Source organism: Lynx canadensis, chromosome F2 (genome assembly GCF_007474595.2).
Source record: "Lynx canadensis isolate LIC74 chromosome F2, mLynCan4.pri.v2, whole genome shotgun sequence".
NCBI classification, from domain to species: domain Eukaryota; kingdom Metazoa; phylum Chordata; class Mammalia; order Carnivora; family Felidae; genus Lynx; species Lynx canadensis.
In genome coordinates this window covers 19271569-19294426 of record NC_044320.2, presented here as the reverse complement: position 1 = coordinate 19294426, position 22858 = coordinate 19271569, and the positions used below count along the sequence as shown (strand labels likewise).

The window sequence follows — 22858 nt, the reverse complement described above, 5'->3', positions numbered from 1 at the left end:
TAATTTGGATAGCTCTGTGTGATGTAAATGTTTTCCTTATATTGGGGATGTCTATCTTCTTGGAGCTTCTACCCACTGGTTCTAGTTCAACCTTTGGAAGCAATGCAGATCAAGACTGCTCTGTCTTCTATGTGGCAACTGCTCACATACTGAAGTCAAGGGCCATCTGTATGCCACACAGAGAATATAAATATGTGTTAATAGTTCGTTGTGGTTCTTCCCACCCAAAGGATTATTTGGCCAGATGTTCTGCCCAAACATATTGATCTGTCTGCCATTGCTTCTCATTGATTTGGTTCTTAGGATTTAGAACTTAGGATATGCCTCAATTTTCCACATTAAAGAAGATGGACAATTATAAAGATGACCCATTACTTCCACAGATTTTAAGATAAATAAATCTGGCTATGGAAGCATTTTACGGTGTTTTCAAGAGAGCTTTACAATCCTAGTTTTGGTATTAAGATATCTCAATTTGTATTTTATTTTTGAAATGTTTTAGCTTCAAAAATTGTCTCTAAAAGCTAAAAATGATGTGTGTGTATATATATAGACATATATATGTATATACATATATACATATATATACATATACATATATATATGTGTATATATATATATATATATATATATCCATAATAATGCAACAAAGGTATAAAGCACTTTGTTGACCTCCCTCTTTCCCCATTTTTCTTCCCAGCTTGGTCTCCTTCAAGAAATTCTACCTGATAGATTCTATCCAATCTACATCTATATAGACATATATAGATATATTGATATATATCAGATATATATATATATATATATATCAGATTTTTTTATGTTTCACAAATGGGATCATACCATGGTATTATATGTCTTGCTTCATTTCACATACTAATTAATCTCAGTTTCCATGTTAGTAATATACAGTTATCTCATTTTTTAATGTTGATTTTACTTAAATAATTTCATTTGATTGTCTCTTAGAATTGGAAAAGACCTTAAAATTAAAATTCATCTCTTCCAACCTTCCTGCCAGTGAAGGAATTCTGTTTACAACCATCCTGAAAAATAATCAGTCTGCCTGAACTCAAATCTTTCCCGCTGTTTGGTGCTTACTATCTCCAGAGTGAATGGCTATGCTTAGTTGAGAGATTTCCCTCAAATTAAACTAAGATAATAAAAAGACATTTCTCAGTTTTCCTTAAACTTTTAGTGTCAGATGAGAATAAGAAAAGAATATAGTAACATTTAGGATGTTTACCTAATGATGCCATAATTTTCTTGCCCTTTGCCACATGAACGGCTATGATAGGCACCGCTCTCACTGAACTTTCCTCTGTTCCTTTCGCTAACCACACTTTGCATATTACATGAACTTCTCATCCCTCCTCATCCAGGTTAAACTGATGTGGCCACACGGTAGTCTCCCAATGTCCTGCCATTTGGTCCTCAGAACTGAAAGTTTTCCAGATTCAGTCTGAGCAGAACAGAGAGCAAATTAGATTCCACTGGGGACCATATCTGGGGGATGCAGGGTGAGAAAGGAGAGAGGGCTATTGAGCGAGGATTGATGGTCAGTCCTTAGTTAGGCAGAATGGAAATGACATTTATTATATGTGTGAAAGCAGCCAGAGACTAATCTGAAATAGGTTGGCAAGATTCTTGCCTTAAATCAGCATTAGAACCACTTTGTAGTTGACAGTTTGATTGCATTGACTCCTGCTGGGTAAACTGAATTGTGGCAAAATGGTATTTCAAGCTTTCAGTCTGAGTTTTAGGGGATGGAGGGAGCCAGTTTTCACAGGCTGAGGCTGATTTATAGTAGTCGCTAAATTCTCCAAGAAGACAATAGTCAAAATCATTGACTTTCCTGAAGAACTATGACTCCATGACCTCCCTCTCTTCGCCACAGATGTGATGGCTAATTGATGTTCTCTTGCCCTCTCCTTTACAGAATCACTTCCTACTCAACCACCTACTTTTCCTCCGACCATTCCACCAGCAAAAGAAGGTAAAAGAATAACATGATAATGCTGTGATTTTAGGTTTAGGGTTTCTGTTGGGTTTGTTTATTAAACAAACATTAAAAAGTAGAAAAGAGTACAAAGAAGAAAATTAAAAACACAATTTCATATCCCAGAGGTAATTCCTTCGTGCATTTTGGTGTATTTGTGCCCTCTGATTAAGTAAAATTTTCATTTTGAGTATATTTTCAAATAGATTTTGCTCTCATTTCAAAGTTGGAATCTAATCTTGATTTAATTTTTCCTTGGAAACAGAGGACGGGGTTTTCTTTAATAAGCTTATAATTAGCATATCTTGGGATCCTTTTTAGCTTTAAATTCAAACCATAAATTTATAAAATTTTATTAATCTCAGAATTTAAGAGAACAACCACACCAGATCCTGGAGTATTACCTCACCTGGAGATGGTTTATTCTATATTATAAATAGCTTTAAGGGAATAAAGTTGCACTTAATAAAATAAAAACCCAGTATGTTTTTTTCTCCCTAAAGAAAGGAGAAAGGCACATTATCTCATAGAATATTTGTGTGCAGCTGGCCTAAGATTAAAAGATTCAGATTATTGAAGATTAAATTGTTTGTTTCATCATAAAACAGAGTTAGCCACAATGATCCATACTAATAAGGGGAAGAGAGGCATAGATAATCTGAAACAACACAGGATACCAACAAAGGACTACTAAAAAATGCTTTCAGTAGAGTAGGTTTTTCTTGGTGTGTTTTTTGCTTGTTATGTTGAAATCAGTAATACCCACTGATAATAGTTTCCCTGGGCTAGCGTTAGGGTACATTTCTTGACATGTACCTATGGGTGGCAGGAAAGTATAGAGAGAATTGTAGAGCAAGGCTGAAATCTTGCTTATGGCCTCAGCCCAAATGCATACCACGTTGTAGATTAATCTGCTTCCAATGTGTCCCACGGTTTTCTTCTGAATTTGAATCTCTCTGAAGTTACTGACTCAATAAGCAGAGGACAGGGTGCTCAGAGTAATAGTTTGGGCTTTCTTTTAATAAGTGAGCACTATAGAGCAGTTGTTGATACTTCTGTCTCTAAATTGCTTTAGTCCCTCATTTTTCTATTCTTTCATTTTCTGTTTTTGGGGACTGAGATTGGTGGATTTTTTTTTTCCTCTCCTGATTCCACCTGTTTGATAAAAGCTTCTCAGTCATGAATAGGAAGTTGACCATAGGAAAGAAATGATTGTCAGGAAGTGTAATGATTAAAAGCTTAGAATATTATTTATACCTTTTCTGTGGGAATGGGCTCTAGTTACCAGAAGGAAAAGATCGTCTACTTTGTTGATTTGACAACTACTATGTTTTCTCCTTATCTCTGATTCAAAATTCATTCTTGGTCTTTAGTATGTAGAGCTGCCAAGGCAGACCTGGTGTTTATGGTGGATGGATCCTGGAGTATTGGAGATGAAAATTTCAATAAGATCATTAACTTTCTGTATAGCACTGTTGGAGCCCTGAACAAGATCGGTGCAGATGGAACTCAAGTAAGGCTAATAGAACAATCTTTTTTTTTTTAATAAATTTTTTATTAAGCTTATTTATTTATTTTGAGAGAGAGGGAGAGAAAGAGCAAGTGAGCATGAGTGGGGGAGGGGCAGAGAGAGAAGGAGAGAGAGAGAATTCCAAGCAGGCTCCGCACTGTCAGTGAAGAGCCCAACATGGGGCTTGAACTCACAAACTGTGAGATCATGACCTGGCCCAAAATCAAGCGCCAGATACTCAACCAACTGAGCCACCGAGGCACCCCCATAGAAGAATCTTTAACTCATTCTATGTATTAAAAAAAAGTATCCCAAGCTATTGTTAGGGCTAGTTGATATGGGTAATATAATGATCGGATTTGACCTTGAATGAGAGAATAGACAAGTCTGAGTTTGGAAGCAGCTTACTCATGCCTGACAGAGCTTGGGAAGATGCTAATCCTTAAAAGCTATTGAATTCAGCAAACTAAGACAGGTTGGAATGGCCACATCAGTAGATGTTTATGTACACAACAAAGTAGCTCCTCTAAGGATATACCCAATATTTTCCCTGCCCTCTCAAATTACATTAAAATCTTGAAAGAGAGGGTTATGGCCACAAATTACTGTAGATCAAGTAACACATAAAGCAAATCAAATTTATTCATTCAATCAAATAAATATTTATTGAGGATTTATTCTGGTCAGGTATACTGTCACAATGGTCATGACAACATCCCCAGTTTCAGAGTGCTCATCTTCTTAAAGGCAGGAAGAGGATGAGGATGAGAGGCAGATGTAAAACAGGAAACAAACAAATTCATAAAGTAGGGATGCAAGCGGGGTGCCTGGGTGGCTCAGTTGGTTGAGCGTCCGACTTCAGCTCAGGTCATGATCTCACAGTCCGAGAGTTCGAGCCCCACGTCGGGCTCTGTGCTGACAGCTCGGAGCCTGGAGCCTGCTTTGGATTCTCTGTCTCCCTCTCTCTCTGCCCCTCCCCCACTCACACTCTGACTCTCCTTCAAAAATAAATAAACATGAAAAAAAATTTAAAAATAGGGATGCAAGCTATGAAAACAGTTATATGATTTAAGTTCACTGAAGATTCTCTTAAACTGCGTGGTCAGCAAAGACCTCTTTGAAAGGTGGCCTCCAAACTGAGATGTGGATGATGTGAGGAGGAGCCCGAAAGTAGAATTTCCAGAAAGGGAAGGTAGGAAGTACAAAGGGCCCAAGATGAAAATGAGTTTTGGGGCTTCAGATGCTAAAACTTGTGGCTAGAACATAGTGGGTAGGCATGTAGGGGGTAGGAAACAAGATGGAAGGAAAAGGGAAAGCCAGATCATCTTAATTCTTGTGAAACATTGAAGGAATTGATGTCATCACAAATGCGGTGGGAAGCCACTGGAAAGCTTTAAGGAGACATCCGATGTGCCTTTTTTTTTTTTTTTTTTTAATGTTTATTTACTTTTGAGAGATAGGGAAGAGCACGAGCAGGGGAGGGGCAGAGAGACACAGAATCCGAGGCAGGCTCCAGGCTCTGAGCTGTCAGCACAGAGTCCGACGCGGGGCTCGAACTCACCAACTGTGAGATCATGACCTGAGCCGAAGCCAGACGCTCAACCGAGTGAGCCACCCAGGCACCCCCGGTGTGCTTTTTCAAAAAAGGTCATTTTTGGCTTTTGTGGAGGGAATAGTCACACGGGTAAGAGTAAGAGTGGAAGCGCCAAGACCGTTTGGGATGCTGCTCTCATGGTCCAGCGCAGAGATGAGGGAGGCCTGGGGGTGGGTGGTAGCAAGGAGATGCATGGATAGGAACAGATTTGGAATAGATTATGAAGGAATGGCTGAGGAACGTGGGATGTAAGGGGAACCATAAGAGAGAAATAGATAAAGTGCTGAGGCATTTCGGGGAAGAAGAAACTTGTTGGGAAAAGCAGAGACAGGGCCAGTTCTCTAGAGATGGTGGCCTCCTCGGCTGTGGACCTTGATAAGCTGGTGGCAACTGAAGTCTCACACGATCAAAGAAAGCACTTTGAAGATGCTGTATTTACTCCCTCCATCATCATTCTGAAAAACAAACAAAACCCCAATAAATTAAAAATGGCTCCAGAGTTCCACTGGAATAAAAGCAAACTGTAAGAAATGAAGCCAGGGAGGTTTTATTGCAGTGTTTAAGAACACAGATTTTGAAGTAGGATTTATCTGGCTTTGACTGTGGGTTCTGCCAGTGGCCGCTTTTGGGATTTGGGGTAAGGTAAGGGGCTTTGAGTGCCTCCATCTCCTCGTGTGTAAAACAGTGGGAGAGTAGTAATTACTTTACAGGTTTGCTTCATGAGGAAAGCCTTGTAAATAATCCACCTCCAATTATCTGACATTTGTCCAATTACAGGGGTGCTTTTTTTCCATCTGTCAAATGACATAGCAAAAGGCCTACATACTATAGAGAGAGTTTTGTGAGCCCAAGGGAGATTTTAAAAGATTAACTGCTTCCACAGGGCGCCTGGTTGGCTCAGTCAGTTAAGCATCTGACTTTGGCTCAGGTAATGCTCTCACGGCTCTGGAGTTCAAACCCCATGTCAGGATCTGTGCTGACAGCTCAGAGCCTGGAGCCTGCATCAGATTCTGTATCTCCCTCTCTCTCTGCCCCTCCCCTGCTGACAGTCTGTCTCCCTCTGAAAAATAAACATTAAAAAATTTAAAAATAAAATAAAATAAATTGCTTCCATGGAATATTACTCGGTGATCAAAAAAGAATGAAATCTTGCCATTTGGAACAACATGGATGGAACTAGATTAGAGTGTATTATACTAAGTGAAATAAGTCAGAGAAAGACAAATCTAAGATTTCATGCATGTGTGGAATTTAAGAAACAAAACATATGAACACAGGGGAAGGGAAGGAAAAATAAGATAAAGACAGAGAGGGAAACAAACCATAAAAGACTCTTAAATACAGAGAACAAACTGAGGGTTGATGGAGGGGAGGTGGGTGGGGGGATGAGCTAATGGGTGATGGGCATTAAGAAGGGTACTTCTTGGGATGAGCACTGGGTGTTATATATAAGTGATGAATCACTAAATTCTATTCCCGAAATCACTATTACACTATATGTTAACTAACTTGGATTTAAATTAAAAAATAATAATAATAAAATAAAATAAAACAAAATAGACTGTTTCCTGGGGCGTCTGGGTGGCTCAGTTGTAAAGTGTCTGATTATTGATTTCAGCTCAGGTCATGATCTCACAATTCGTGGGCTTGAACCCTGTGTAGGGCTCAGCGCTGACAGCGTGGAGCCTGCTTGGGATTCTCTCTCTCCTCTATGCCCTTCCCCCACTCTTTCTCTCTTTCTCTCTCTCAAAATAAATAAATAAACTTAAAAAAACTGCTTCTTGAAAAATACTTAGAGAACAAACATGCTCTTTAATGTGTTGTCAGATTTGGTATGTAACCTGTGTAAAATTTTAAGCCAAGGAAATTGTGTTTGGGTTAAAAAGGAAATTAAAATTATAGGTGAATCATGCCATTGTGTGTGCTCTTTGGCCCAGGGAAAGTTCTTTATATATGTGAAAACAAATACATCTTCTCTCTCCAGGTTGCAATCGTTCAGTTCACTGATGACCCCAGAACAGAATTTAAACTAAACGCCTACCAAACCAAAGAGACCCTTCTTGATGCAATTAAACATATTTCATACAAAGGAGGAAATACCAAAACAGGTAAGAACAACAACAACAACAAAAACTCAGCAAAGACCCAAAGTAATTAATTACTAGTAATTACTGATATGACAATTTTGGAGGCATAGTAATAAAGATTTTTTTGAAAAAGATTTTTCACTCATCTAAGAATTTCCTTCCCACCCTTCCCTCCCCAGTAAAACAAAAGTGGGAAGGAATAAAATTGAACTGTTGTCTTCCTTTGTTTCAGGAAAAGCAATCAAGCATGTCCGAGATAGTCTGTTTACTGCAGAGTCAGGTACCAGGAGAGGCATCCCAAAGGTCATCGTGGTCATAACTGATGGCAGGTCACAAGATGATGTGAACAAAATCTCTGGGGAGATGCAATCAAATGGTAAGTTTTACACAGATAAATAGTAGTGGCCACCAGTCATGTTGCCATTGTTTTGTGAGTACAAATTTATAGGCTACATCGGAATGACTTTAATGTTTCTAAATCTTTCTTTTTTTTTTTTTTTTTTTTTTTTTTTTTTTAATTTTTTTTTTCAATGTTTATTTATTTTTGGGACAGAGAGAGACAGAGCATGAACGGGGGAGGGGCAGAGAGAGAGGGAGACACAGAATCAGAAACAGGCTCCAGGCTCTGAGCCATCAGCCCAGAGCCCGACGCGGGGCTCGAACTCACGGACCGCGAGATCGTGACCTGGCTGAAGTCGGACGCTTAACCGACTGCGCCACCCAGGCGCCCCTCTAAATCTTTCTTAATATTTAATCTAAACCTTTCTTAATGTTAACTGGACAATGTAGGTTTTAAAAACTTTCCAGGTTATAAATCTATTATTTTGCTGTATTTTCACTAATACTTTATTTACATACAGGACACCCTATATAAGAAATTATAGCAATTAAGTGCATTACTGTGAAAAGGCCCATTATAAAGGGCCAGGGAGGGACCCTGATCACAGGAACTCCTCAAGCCTCCTCATCTGTAAAATGGAAATTCTCCTTGGATTATCATGAAGATTACATTATTTTTTTAAATTTCTTTTTTAATGTTTATTTTTGAGAGAGAGAGAGAGAGAAAGAGAGACAGAGACAGAGCATGAGCCGGGAGGGGCAGAGAGAGAGGGAGACACAGAACCCGAAGCAGGCTCCAGGCTCTGAGCTGTCAGCACAGAACCCAATGTGGGGCTCAAACTAACAAACCATGAGATCATGACTTGAGCTGAAGTAGGACGCTTAACCGACTGAGCCACCCAGGCGCCCTGAAGATTACGTTATTTAAGACATGCCTGGCAAATAGTAGGTTAATATTTATTTGCATTGAAGCATGACCCATTTCAGGCTGCTAAACCTATTAATATCTGGGCTTTTACATGGAAAAAAGAAAACTAAGATAAAGTTTCTCTGTTTCAACTCCATTTCATCCCATAAATCTTAAAATAATTATTATATATATGTAGAATAAAGATGTTCCTCCAATGGCAACGATATTGTCTCAAGCACTAATTGGGGCATTGACCACCCTGGGTTTCTTTAAGATGGAAAACTGCCTCAGGGATGATGGAGTCATCATCATGTAGTGAAATATGTGCATGCAGAATTCTGGTGGACTGTGGAAAATGACTTTTCCACCCCCCATCCGGCCTCCTTCATAAACACATTTTAAATATTGGAACGTGTCTTATATTGCATTATTTGTATCTTGTACAGTTTGAAGTCATCGAAATCCCTTCCCCTTCCCCAGGCTACAGCATCTTTGCTGTTGGTGTGGCTGATGCGGATTACTCAGAGCTGGTTAGCATTGGCAGCAAGCCCAGCTCACGGCATGTCTTCTTCGTGGATGACTTTGACGCCTTTAAGAAAATTGAAGATGAGTTGATTACTTTTGTCTGTGAAACCGCATCAGCAAGTTAGTTCTTTGGAATTTGTACTTCACTCATGTTGCTTAATGGTTGAAATATTTAATACTGGTTAAATCATGAGTCCTGTCTTGATCCAAGGAAAGGGTATTGACTCGCAAGCTGTTTATTATGCGGACATGAAGTTTTGTGGTTTTGAGCATTGGGAAGTAAACCTCCCCTCTCCCTGTTTTCGGGTTTTAGGTAAAGACTTTTCCTAATGAGGGGAGAGTCTGTGCCTAAAAACAGCCCTGCTTAAAAGCTGCAGCAAATGGTTTCAAATGTATTAAGACTGCTCATCAGGGAAGCACATTAGAAGTGAGACTTCTCCCAACACGTGCTCTCAAGAGACCACCAGAGATTTTAATAGACGCGTGAGAGGAGAAGGAAGCCTTGTCCTTTTGGTTGTAATGGGCCAAGCGAGAGCATTTCTGTCTTTAGGAATCCACAGAAAACCATAGCCACATCTGGTTTGGATTCCCTTCACAGTTGACTTCCGCAAAGATTATGTTAGCTTCCTGTTCTCAGGATGGGGAAAGAATATGTTTGGAAAATATCTAAATTAGTGTTTTATATTGTTTGTTTCGTTTCCTAGCCTGCCCACTGGTGTTCAAGGATGGCATTGATCTTGCAGGTATGCATTATCACAATTTTTCCAAAAGCAAACACATTAGCTCTCATTTGGGGTCCAGAATTTTTTCATAGACTAATTTTGAAATTTAAAATCCTTAAATGCCTGTGTTTTTCTTTCTTTCTCTCTCTTTTTAGGATTTAAGATGATGGAAATGTTTGGTTTGGTTGAAAAGGATTTTTCATCTGTGGAAGGGGTTTCTATGGAGCCTGGTACCTTCAATGTGTATCCCTGTTACCGAATTCATAAAGATGCCTTGGTTTCCCAGCCAACCAAGTACGTTTCCATTGCAAGATGTTAAAGCCAATCATTTGTTACTATAGCTCAATGTGAAAATTGTGTCAACTTGAAATACGCTATAATAGTTCCCAGTAGGATTTTCCATGATGATAAAAACAGGTGATGTTCAGATTGCTTTGTTTAGAAACCTCAGACTCATGCATAATGCTGGTTGAATTTTAATATCTGTTAGTCTGAGGAAATGTATATAGATAGTTTACACTTACCTAGTGCTGCTGTATACCAGGCATCGTTCTAAGTGATTATGTATATTAACTCACTCAAAGCTCCAAACATTTCTATGGATTAGATTCAGTTATTGTCTCAATTCTGCAAATAATAAAACTGAAGCACAAAGAAGCTAAAAGACTTGAATGAGATCACATGGTTTGTTTACTGAAAATACTGGGATTTGCACTTGGCAATCAGGCCCCAGGGCCCACACCCTGAGCCATTTCATGCCAGTGCCGTGAATTCAGCTGATTTTTAATCTTTGAGAGATCACAACAGCAACTCCATATAGTTGAAAAGTAGTGTCGGGATTATGTAAAAATCACATTATCTACTCGCTTTACAGTTTGTGATGCACCTACAGATTCTTGCCCATTTATAGCAATTCTGCATACTCTGGGGGTACTTGAGATTGCAGGTTGGGAATTCCTGGTTCAAGGAACCATCTCGCAAGATGTTGGATATTTTACATTCCATATCAACATTTGTTTTTGTCTCCAAATGCCTTCTGTATTGTAATGTGAAACATTTTCAAAGTCCAGATTTTGATGTAGTGCACACGTGTGCATGAAAAAATGGGAGAGAACGTATTAGAGTATTAAACTCATCTATCCAATTTATCCACAAGTTGCTTTTCCATCTTCTTCAAAATATTATTTATTAAATTCTAGCCTATTACAGTAGTATCCAAATTATTGTGTTGTGCTTCATTTGGGGGAATAATATTTGAAATGAGATCTCTATTAGTAATTTAAACTATTTACTGTTAAAAGTATAGCTTCATTTTCTAGAAAATTGTTATAAATGCCTTTGACCTATATAGAATATATGTGGTTTTTGTTTTTTGTTTTCTTTTTTTACGTAGTCTAGGAATGAATATCAAATTTGTTTTTACATTTATTTATTTTTGAGAGACAGAGAGAAACAGAGCACAAGTGGGGGAGGGGCAGAGAGAGAGGGTGACCCAGAATCCGAAGCAGGCTCCAGGCTCTGAGCCGTCAGCCCAGAGCCTGATGCGGGGCTTGAACTCACGAACCGTGAGATCATGACCTGAGCCGAAGTCGGACGCTCAACCAACTGAGCCACCCAGGAGCCCCTAGGAATGAATAGTAAAATGGATATTTGAAAAGTTCTTCCTGGAAGCCTAGCCAAAAATGAGAATTGTCAAAGGGAAGATCCTCTGCCCCACTGAAATGGCTCATCCAGTGGGCAATGCCGTCCAGTTGCTAAATCCATTCAATGGCTCCCAGCCCTCATCTCACTCCACCTGTCACCAGCATTTGACAATTTCTCACTTCCTCCTCCAGGTTTCACTCTCCTCATTGGACTTCTGGGACACACTCTCTTGAGCTTCTGTCTACATTACTGGCTGTTCCATTTCAGTGCTGCCTCTTCTTGCCTCCACTTCTTCATGTTGGAGGGATTAGGCCTGGATCCTTGTTTTCCCTGTCTATACCCTGATGATCTTTTGAATAGTACTCAGCATTGTTTATATGCCAATGACTCCTAAGTTTGTATTTCCATTCTAGACCTATTTCCCCAATTTAGACCTGTGTGTGTAATGGTGTACTAGACATCTTGCTTGGATATCTAAATGGGCATTTCAAACTTTGCATGGTCAAGACCACATCCCTGACCCTCACTCCAGAACCAGCTTCACTTACTACCTTTTTCATCTTAATGACAACTACATCTAATTAGTTTCTCATGCAAAATATTTGACACTTGCTCTCATGCTCTATATCCATTCTACCGAGGAATCCTATTGTCTGTGCCTTCTCATCACCTCCATTGCCTTCACCCCATATGAGGCACTGTCATCTCTTCCCTAGATCACTGCAGCAGGCTTTTAATGCTTCCTGCTCCTACCTTTGCTTTCCCAGAGTCTGTTCCCCAAGAAGCAGTCAGAGTGATTCTTTTAAAATGTAAATCATGCCATTCCAAAATCTGAAATTGATTCTCCATTCCCCTTGAATTAAAAGTCAAAGCTCTTGGGGCGCCTGGGTGGCTCAGTCGGTTAAGCGTCCGACTTCAGCTCAGGTCACAATCTCGTGGTCCGTGAGTTCGAGCCCCGCGTCAGGCTCTGGGCTGATGGCTCAGAGCCTGGAGCCTGCTTCCCATTCTGTGTCTCCCTCTCTCTCTGTCCCTCCCCCATTCATGCTCTGTCTCTCTCTGTCTCAAAAATAAATAAACGTTAAAAAAAAAATTTAAAAAAAAAGTCAAAGCTCTTGAATGGCCCATCTGGCTCAACCTTATTTGGGTACCTATCACCTCTTTGACTTTACTTCCTTCTTACCTGTCTCCTTCAGTCCATTCTCCAGACACATAAGGCACACTCCGTTTTGGTGTCTTTGTACTAGGTGGATGCCTTTGTCTTTGAGTTTTTCTTCAGATATAACCTTTTCAATGAACCTTTGCTCAAATGTAACCTTCTCAATGAGGCTTTGAAGTGAAACCGGCAGTGAGGACTTCAATTAACATTGCAAAATAGTACATTCCAGCATTCCCAATCCCTATTAAACGGCTCTATTGTTCTTGTTTTGTTTTTTGTATGGCATGTTTGCCTTCTAATACACTGTTTAATCCATGCTGCTGGAATTTAATGTTTCTATAAAGAGAGGAACATTATTGGTTTTATTCATTGACATAGCTTAAGTGCCTATTACAATGTCTGGCACATAGTAGGCACACAATAAATGTTAGATGAATGAATGAACTAATATATAAACAAAATGAATGAAATGAAACATTTTTATTTATTCAAATCAAACTTTCATTTTCAAATTCATGCTAAATTCCCATATTCTCAAATTTATCCACCGTTATGGGGCTCCTACATGTGGAAAGGGCTATATTTGTTGCTTCAAGGAAAAAGTTTAAAATATATAAGAGATCCACTTAATTGTTAGAGAGAGATAAGCTGGCGTTGCAGGTGTGGTTTCCTGGAGGCAGATCCAGAGGTGGAGACAAGTATGCAAGGAAGTTGACGTGGGTATACTCTCCTGCAAGGGAACAGAAAGAGGTGAGATGAGACAAAAGAGAGAAATGAAGCTATGAAGCAATATCAGTGAGACTCTCAGTTGCTCCACATACAGGAGTTCTGAAAATGGAGCTACCTCGATTGGAATGAGAGGCTCTGGTCTTCATATGCCCTCAAACACCAGCTATTGAAACAGCTGCCAAAAAAAAGTTGGCATGACTTTGGGGGAGGCTTTTCTTCTGCTGAGGCAATTTTAGAAGCAAGTTGGTATTTGAGAGTTGTCTACACACATCACTCCCAGAAGCAGGAGTTACATATTCTCAATTCTTGAAGGTAGATCTGGAATGGTACATCCCAGCACGAAGCATGGACAAGAATGCAACTAACTACAACTTACAGTAGAAAGTGCAAATGTCTTTATAAAACGACTGTAGTTGAGATGAGCACTAGGTGTTATATGTAAGTGATGAATCACCGAATTCTACTCCTGAAACCATTATTACATGATATGATAACTAACTTGGACTTAAATAAAATGAAAAATAAATAAATAAAAAGTCTGTACATAAACATTATTTATAATACCAAAACTTTTGAAATGACTTAAATGTTTGATAAGAAGTGACCAGTTAGATAAATTACAGAACAGCCAGACAAGAAAAGATTGTACAGACGTTAAACATCATACTTTAAAAAAAAAAAAAAATTGAAGGAAATACGAACGGTGTAGTAATTGCTGCTAAGAAGAAAGAAGGGGTAGCATTATATAGATTGGAGAAATACTTACAGACATTCTTTAAAAACTGGAGGGAAATGTACTGCATCAAAACAGTGGTCACCTCCATGGGATTAATGGTGATCTGTTTTTTGTTTTTTTTTTTCTGTTTTTCCTAAATGTTTTAAGTGTATTTGCTTTTATAAACAGATAAATAACTTTTTTTAAAGGAATGCAATAAATGTTTTTTTCCCATTTTCAGGTATTTGCATCCAGAAGGATTGCCCTCTGACTACACAATGAGTTTTCTATTCCGGATTCTTCCTGACACTCCAGAAGAGCCATTTGCTCTTTGGGAGATTTTAAATAAAAATTCTGACCCATTGGTTGGAGTCATTTTGGATAGTAAGTGTATCTATTTACATATTTGCACCCACATGTGTGAGTACTGTGTATAACATACCATGCTGTCTTGCCTGTTTTGTGTACGATTGGCCTTGAAGAGCATGGGTTTGAACTGCCTGAGTCCACTTCCACAAGGATATTTTTTGGTAAATGTAGCGCAATATTGTAAGTACATTTTCTCTTCCTTATAATTTTCTTCATAACATTTTATTTTCTCTAGCTTCCTTTATTGTAGGAATACAATATATAATACCTAGAACATACAGAATATGTGTTGATGGACTGTTTGTGTTAGAAGTAAGGCTTCTGGCCAACAGTAGGCCATGTGTAGTGACGTTCGGGGGAGTCAAAAGTTACATGTAGATTTTCTGCTACTTGGGGTGTTGGTGGCCTTAACCCTCACATTATTCAAGGGTCAATTATATATTGTAGAGTAACTCATTTATCTTAAACCCTGAGTAAATACTGACAACAAATTATGTGCCAGTTGATTCATTCACTGATCCACTCATTCTTTCAACAAACATTCATTGAATTTCTACTATGTGCCAGTGCTAGGCTCTGGGATTCGGTAGTGGGCAAGGTAGAGAGAGAGAGACAATTACTGAGATAGTAAAGGTTTTAGGAAGAGCAAAGTTGATGGTGGGGGAATGGGGAAGGCCAGTGGGAGGGGAGAAACCAGAATCATTTTTTGTACATGGATATGATAAGTGGAAGATTCTTCTTTTGGGGTTTCTTGACCCAGTTCCAGTGTGTGTGTGGGAGGGGTGTCGGGAGGGTGGAGAGTTTTGCACACAACATCAAACAGTTCTCAGATACCAGCAGGATGTCTGAGAATTCAGCTCAATTCTAGTACTGTCAACCCAGACATAGCATCAGATTCCGTACGTTAACGGTTCAGTCCCATAAGACTGTATCCTGCCACCCCTCTTTCAGACTCCAGTTGCAAGCCAGGCTGTTACCTGTGTTTCTGGTTGGCTACAAATCAGAAGTTTTCCCGCAACACGCTCCCCACCCCCTGCCCAAAGAAAATCAATCAGTCAATCAATCCCATGAGCTTGTCCTTGGATTTGATTAATTTGCTAGAGTGGCTCATGGAACTCAGAGAAATATTTTGCCTGCTAGATTACTGCTTTATTATGAAACGATATAGCTCAGGGACAGCCAGGTGAAACAGATGCATAAGGCCAGGTATGTGGGAAGAGGCACAGAGGTTCTATGCCCTCTCCAGGCATGCCACTTTCCTTAGTCTCCATGTAGTCAGCAACCTAAAAGCTCTCTGAACCCTGTTGTTTGGGTTTTTATGAGGTTTCATTAAACAGGCGTGATTTATTAAATCATTGGCCATTGGCAATTGAACTCAATTTCTAGCAACTCTCCACTCCCAAGAGGTGGGGGAAGAAGTGGGATTGAAGGTTCCAACTGTAATCACAGGATTGGTTCTCTTGGCAATCAGCCTTCCATCCTTAGGTTGCCTAAGGGCTTTCCAAAAGTTACCTCATTAATGTAACAAAAGACATCTTTGTAGCTCTTATCACAGAAAATTCCAAGTGCTTTAGGAGCTGTGAGCCAGGCACCATGGACCAAGACCAAATACATATGAGAAATACTTACTTGTTCATCTGAATGACCAAATATATATCACAGTGCCTATTTCATATCCCAGAAAAAAATGCCACATTTGCAGCAACATATTTGGGGAAGAATTCTGGGATGGGGATATAAATTTGCAAGTTGTATATGTGTGGCATATAAGCCATGATACTGTGTGAGATCATCTAGAGAGTGAGTGGGAAGAGAAGAGGTCTGAAGACAGGGGCATCCCATTGTTTGGAGGTTAGAAAGTTGAGGGGAGCCAGTGAAAGAAGCTTCTCAATCACATGCTCTTGGATGTCAATGTCACCCATGATGATCATTTAAGAGGATCATCAGGTTTTCGGTTAATGTCACTAAGTTTTCTAAAGACGTTTTTAGTTTAGGATTCCAATCAAGCTAGGAACCAAAATTTGGTGGCTATTGTTAGGTGCTAACTCACAGCCAAATATGATATTGTGAAAGCATTTTGCATGCATACTGAAACTAAGGGAAAGCTGTAGATTAAAGGGGTATAAATAATTAGCTCCCTATGCACATGAAACTTAAAAATCAAGAAATCTCTCAAAATGATTAAGACTAGCTCATTCCCTTTGATATCACAATGAATAATTACCGTGTAACCTAGGAATTAATTAGTGAAAAAAAATGCCTTTTTAAATTTTTTGTAATATAGTATTCCTTGTAACATGAAATCCTGAAGATTAGGAAGATTTCATTTGTTTGTGGATTTAGTTTGTTCATAATAAAAGGCATACTGGAATATCACTCTTCTGGAACAGTATAAATTGCATGTCCTAGAAAAGCTGGTTGCTCCAGTGGGTCAATAAAGCAAAGGGTCTGGTTTCTAGGTCTTAAGATATGATTAGCTTTATTCTCCCTTTTTGTCTGCCTCTAGTCCCAGCTTCAGACAACCGTCTCTGAGCAAGGTGTTGGGGATGAAAGTACAGGGAAGAAAGTACAGAGGAAGAGTATATGTAGGGGCCCAGCCTCACCATCATCACCACATGGTTAACTGGCCAGCTGAAAGCCTGGGGCAACCCAAGGACTATAGATCATTTCCGTACTTACTCATCACTCTGTTCTAAACACAGCCTTAAGGGACGCCTGGGTGCCTCTGTCGGGGCTCAGGTTGTGATCTCACAGTTTATGTGTTCAAGTCCTGCGTCGGGCTCTGTGCTGACAGCTCAGAGCCTGGAGCCTACTTCAGATTCTGTATCTCCCTCTCTCTCTCCTCCTTCTCCTCTCCTGCTCATGCTCTGTCTGTCTGTCTCTCTCTCTCTCTCAAAAATAAATAAGCATTAAAAAAATTTTTTTTAAATACAGCCTCAAAACAAAGGATGCATTATTTTCAGTCTTGAATTTTTTGTAAAAAAATTAAAATTTTTATGTGTTTATTTTATTACTTATTTTTGAGAGAGAGATAGAGTGTGAGTGGGGGAGTAGCAGAGAGGGAGACACAGAATCTGAGGCAGGCTCCAGGCTCTGAGCTGTCAGCACAGAGCCCGACGTGGGGCTCGAACCTACCAACCACAAGATCATGACCTGAGCCAAAGTAGGATGCTTAACTGACTGAGCCACCCAGGCAACTTGAATTTTAGAAAAATTATTTACCCATTATAATACTTTCTAAACTTTATTTTTCTTTGATTAGATGGTGGTAAAACCTTAACATATTTCAACTATGACTACAGTGGGGATTTTCAAACGGTTACTTTTGAAGGACCTGAAATTAGGAAAATTTTCCATGGCAGCTTTCACAAGGTGAGTAATGCTTTGTACACATATTTTATTTGTTTGCTGTGTGCAAAGCAACAGAGACGTATATTCTTTATTCTATTTATTGTGGACCACCAAGCAGCAGAGAAGTGTAAAAAAAAAAAATCCCACGGAGCTTTAGATCTCATATTTTCATTGGAGTAAGAATTATCTGTGGGCTATTCTGGTTTGGTGGTTCTAAGATGCGACCCCAAGCTGTGCATTTTTATCAGGTACCCAAAAAGTGGTCCAGGCTCACACTTGGAGGAACAATTACAGGGTACTGTATTACTAGGAGGACAATTGTTAATTTGCTACATGATGTGTGATGTGGAGAGGATTGCTGGTCTACCCAGCCACCAGTGTAGATGAAAGCCCAGTCAGCTAAATCATGTTAAAACGTGAAGATAGTTTGTACTGATATTTTTACACATACACAGATAACCCCTCACCTCCATTATAAAAGTTATTGTGAGGAAGAATTTTGTAAAACCTGACTGACTGTAGTTCTCATTTCTACCTGGTATTTGTGATAGAACTCTGCCCCTTACCACTTCGTATCTCTGAAACACTTAGTTTTGGGGTTGCAAGAGTGGATCCCACATTTACTGTTTCCTTTGTGCTTAGCAAATGACCCCACTGATCTCTGGGCTGTGAAGGAATGCAGTCTGCCAAGACCACAGGGAGAGCAGCATTTAGAGGTGGTGCTGCAAAAAGCCTTGCCTCTTGACCCTCCTTCTTGTGTGTTCAGTGAAGGAAGGGATGTTGCAAGCAGTCTTCCTCTTGGCTTCTGTCTCCTGACCTAGATCACGGTCAAGTCCTAACTGACACAACTTTGCTACTTTTTGGAGTTTCAATTACCATAGCTGCATAAGAACAACTGCATACCAACGTTCTTAATCGTCTTTGCACAAAAAAAGTTGCATACAAAAAACTGTTTATGTTTAAAAGAACTGTACAACCGGAAGTAAAGTATCTTAAAAACATGAGATGCAGGTAGAGATTTATTAGTTCATGATTGAAAATAGTTCCATTAGCATCTCTTTGGATTTATTGTCATTTACTCACCACATTCCTCTGGGTATGATTTGTTCTTGGTTAAGAAGAGTCTATTGCAAAGCGGTCAAGAAAAATTATAAGGGAGATGAAAGCATGTGAGATCCGTGAGTATTAAAAACCACATGGCCGGGGGTTCTTGAGACTGCTGCTTTGGATTCTGTGTCTCCCCCTCTCTCTGTTCCTCCCCTGCTTGCTCTCTCTCTCTCTCTCTCTCTCAAAAATAAAAAAGATAACACATATTTTTACAAATCCTTACAAAGAATGTATACGCTCCTGAATATATTACTATAGACCTGAAAATTCTAGAAATTTCACTTTGAGAAAATTGTGCCACACATTAAGCCAAAAGGCTTTATTTCTTTTGGTCCTGGAGTCACCAGAAAGAATTCCTCCTTCCTCTTTAGATTCTAGATCTCCTCTCTTCATCTTAAATTAAATAAGTATTATGAAAATGAGGTTTGCGAACAACTGGAAAGTACCATAGATAACTTTTGCTGGTAAATCAGTTAGCATTTTTTATTTTAATATTTTCATGTTCATTTCCACGTGCATTCAGAAAAGGTATAACTAGTGCACCCATCCTGTCATTTCAGGATATTGCTGCTTTAAACATGTTTTTAAAATTTTTTAATGTTTATTTTATTTCTGAGGGAGAGAGAGAGAGAGAGAGGGAGGGAGGGAGAGAGAGAAACAGCATGAGTGGGGAAAGGCAGAGAGAGAGGGAGACACAGAATCTGAAGCAGGCTCCCAGGCACCCCAGGATATTGCTGCTTTAAAGAAACACTAGATTGGGAACGCTTTTGAAGTCATTTTGAAAGAAAATGTTAATTAAATAAAGATAGAAGTGCTACCTGAATGTGGGACAGTCATGGTGGTAGTAAAAGTAGAACCTTTCTCTTGTAGCAAAATGCATAGTGCCAGAATTCCTTCCCTTCCCTTTCCTACTTTTTAATGATGAATCATGCAGTTATGTAAGTTTGGTTGATATTTCTTCCTGCCTCTTACCTCCTGAAACATCTTTACTTTTACCCAGATACACATTGTTGTCAGCAAGACTTTGGTCCAAGTGGTTATTGACTGCAAGCACGTGGCTGAGAAGGCAATAAATGCCTCAGCTAATATCACGTTGGATGGTGTTGAAGTCCTGGGAAGAATGGTCAGATCAAGGGGACCAAATGGAAATTCTGCACCAGTAAGTGGATAAACAAGTGAAGCTGTGCTGTTATAGGGGGAAAACAAGGGTTTTCCAGGGGGGAAATTTGGTAAGAGGATGGATGGATGGATGGATGGATGGATGGATGGATGGATAGATGGATGGATGGATGGGTGGATGGATAGATGGATGGATGGATGGATGGATAGATGGATGGTTGGGTAAATAGATCACAGCCTCTTTAAATGAATGAAAATATACATTCAAAGTTCTTGGCAGTAAACCTCTGCTATATTGTAATAAGGATAATGTTCCAGGAATTAGACTAGTGTGTTTTCTAAAGGCATTTTAAAATGCATATGGTAAAATATTCATCAAATGGTTTATGGCATAAATGGTTTGTTAATGAGAATCGAAACTGTAAATCAGACCTCTAAATAAGCAAATATAAATTCGTACAAAATATATGACTATAATACACAGGAGATTTATGTAAATTTCTCATTTGGGTTAGATTTGGACATTTTTAAATGAGATTTTTATTATTGGTAATGTGAAGTTTACCCTTTAATCATTAAGTTATTTAAGTAACAAATCATTTTAAGACAATATATTTTCATCATATAGCATAGAATTTAAGACTAGGAGACTTCCAATTGGCAAAGAAATCACATTCCTTTCTTTCACTACCCACAAAAAAGAATAGTGTACATAAGCTTTTGTTTTTACACCTTGTGTTCACAGCCAATTAGCGACATTCTCTCATTTGAGTCATTCTATAATTAGAACCAATTAGCCTAGAAGGCATTTTATTCTTGGAAGCAATTCCAACTATTTTAATGAACATTTCTATGTAACAGAATAATCAAGTTAATTATGAGTCACTATTATTGTCTTCTGCTTTCTAGATTTGTAGAACTAGCCAGCAATATGGAACTGGAGAATGCCTTGATGGTTTTCAAAGTCTTTCTAAGCTGAAGATCACTTTATACAAATGAAATCTTCTAGTATGTCAAATAAATAAATAAGATTAAAACAGTCTCATGCTAATTGAAGGGGAGAGAGGACATGGAGGAGCACGTGTCCCCACGCTTCAAAGCAGTTCTGTTCAAAACAGTTTCAGAGTGGTCAAGTGATTTCCTCCCAGACACTTCGCTATTTAGTGGCATTTCTCTTTGTAACAATACAAAGGAAATCTTTGTGTATATAGGGAAACCTTAATGCTTTCAGACCTTGAGAGATGTGTGCTGATTAGCTTAACAATTAGTGTTGATGTGTCTTTAAAAATACTTTTGTTTCTACTTTCCTTTGGAGAAGCATGGATTAGATGTTCAGAAAGAGAGACTATGAAAGCTATGGAAGGCTCTCTTATTTTCGGTTATGGTAAGGGACTTTTAAGAATGTTCACATTAGTGCAATTGTTGGGTCATAGGGTAATTCTATTTTTAATTTTTTGAGGAACCTCCATATTGATGGGCAGTAAGGAGGGCACTTGTTGGGATGAGCACTGGGTGTCATATGTAAGTGATGAATCACTGGGTTCTACTCTTGAAACCATTACTACACTGTATGTTAACTAACTTGAATTTAAGTAAATAAATTTTTAAAAAGTATGTTTACATTATAACCTTTTGCAAGGATAGTGCCTAAAGTGAAGAAGGAAGCCCCGTGCTCCTCCCAAAGCCGAAGTCAAAACAAAGGCTTTGAGGGGCAAGAAAGCAGTGCTGAAAGGCATCCACAAACACATCCACACACATACACACACACTTCCTAACCTTCTGAGGGTCCAAGACATTGTGTCTCCAAAGGCAGCCCAAATATCCTCAAAAGAGTGCCCCCATGAGAAACAGGCTTGACCAATATGCCATCCTCAAGTTCCCCCTGACCACCAAGTCAGCTATCAAGAAAATAAAAGTCAACAACACACTTGTGTTCATTGTGGACATCAAGGCCAACAAGCACCAGATCAAACACACTGAAGAAGCCATATGGCATTGTCTTGGCCAAAGTCGACACCCTCATCAGGTCCAATGGAGAGAAGAAGGCATATGTTTGAATGACTCCTGATTATAATGCTTTCAATGTCGCCAACAAAATTGGGAACATCTAAACTGAGTCCAGCTGGCTAAATCTAAATACAGGTTTTTTTTACCATAAAAATAAGAATGTTTACATTATATTGAGGAATTATCAACTCTTAATGTTTTGTATTTCATACTGATTAAGAAACACACCATCTTCTGCTTCATAGAAGATACCTTTTGTTAGCACACTCCAGAATTTATAAGTCTCCATAATTAGCAAACTAAGGATATCTTGTGGGGATAAATGGATGTCTACAGATAGATGCTTGGATGGGTGAACGAATAGACTGCAATTTAAGAAAGAGAAATAATGCTAGCTGTTTGAGATTCTGGACCCAAGTCACTTAGTACTATTATTTTTTTTTCATTTTAGAATAATGCATATAAAATCCCTGACACACAGTGCCATTCAATGAAGAGCAGTAGTTATTATTAATGTCAATATTACCTCCTCCACCTTACCTTTTCTAAACCTCTAGTGCTTGTTTAACACTAAATTATTTGTAGCCATCTATTATGTTCTTGCACTTCTATTTATATACATTTTGCCCCTCTAGCCAGAGTATAAATCCCTTAAAAGAGATACCATGCCATGGTCTTCATTTACAACTACCACCTTCTACCCCACATCACAGTATCTATTAAATTCAGATCAAAGGAGTAAGCTCTCAAGACATACTTGATAGACATTAAGTAGAATGTCATCTATTTGAATTGTATCGTGTCTTTTCTTAAAATGTTGTTTCATATATATTGTATTCCATATGTGGCATTGACGGTAGTCTAGTTATATATATATATCCTACCTGCTTCTAATTTGTATTTTACAATTACAGTTTTATAATTATAATTACAATAATTACATTTCAAATTAAGCTCTCTGTAATAATTGTACTC

General features: G+C 38.8%; 1 protein-coding gene across 4 annotated transcripts in view; it reads left to right on the top strand.

Annotated features, from left to right (window-relative positions):
* Window positions 1–22858, top strand: part of COL14A1 (collagen type XIV alpha 1 chain) — a 212306-nt gene that overhangs the window by 112866 nt on the left and 76582 nt on the right. For all 4 annotated transcript variants that reach the window (XM_030304294.1, XM_030304296.1, XM_030304293.1 and 1 more), the window contains exons 25-34: window positions 1940–1996; window positions 3373–3512; window positions 7088–7211; window positions 7423–7566; window positions 8920–9084; window positions 9669–9707; window positions 9842–9980; window positions 14172–14314; window positions 17562–17671; window positions 19758–19916. In XM_030304294.1, the coding sequence (XP_030160154.1) occupies window positions 1940–1996; window positions 3373–3512; window positions 7088–7211; window positions 7423–7566; window positions 8920–9084; window positions 9669–9707; window positions 9842–9980; window positions 14172–14314; window positions 17562–17671; window positions 19758–19916 (1220 nt within the window). The remainder of the gene's footprint in view (window positions 1–1939; window positions 1997–3372; window positions 3513–7087; window positions 7212–7422; window positions 7567–8919; window positions 9085–9668; window positions 9708–9841; window positions 9981–14171; window positions 14315–17561; window positions 17672–19757; window positions 19917–22858) is intronic.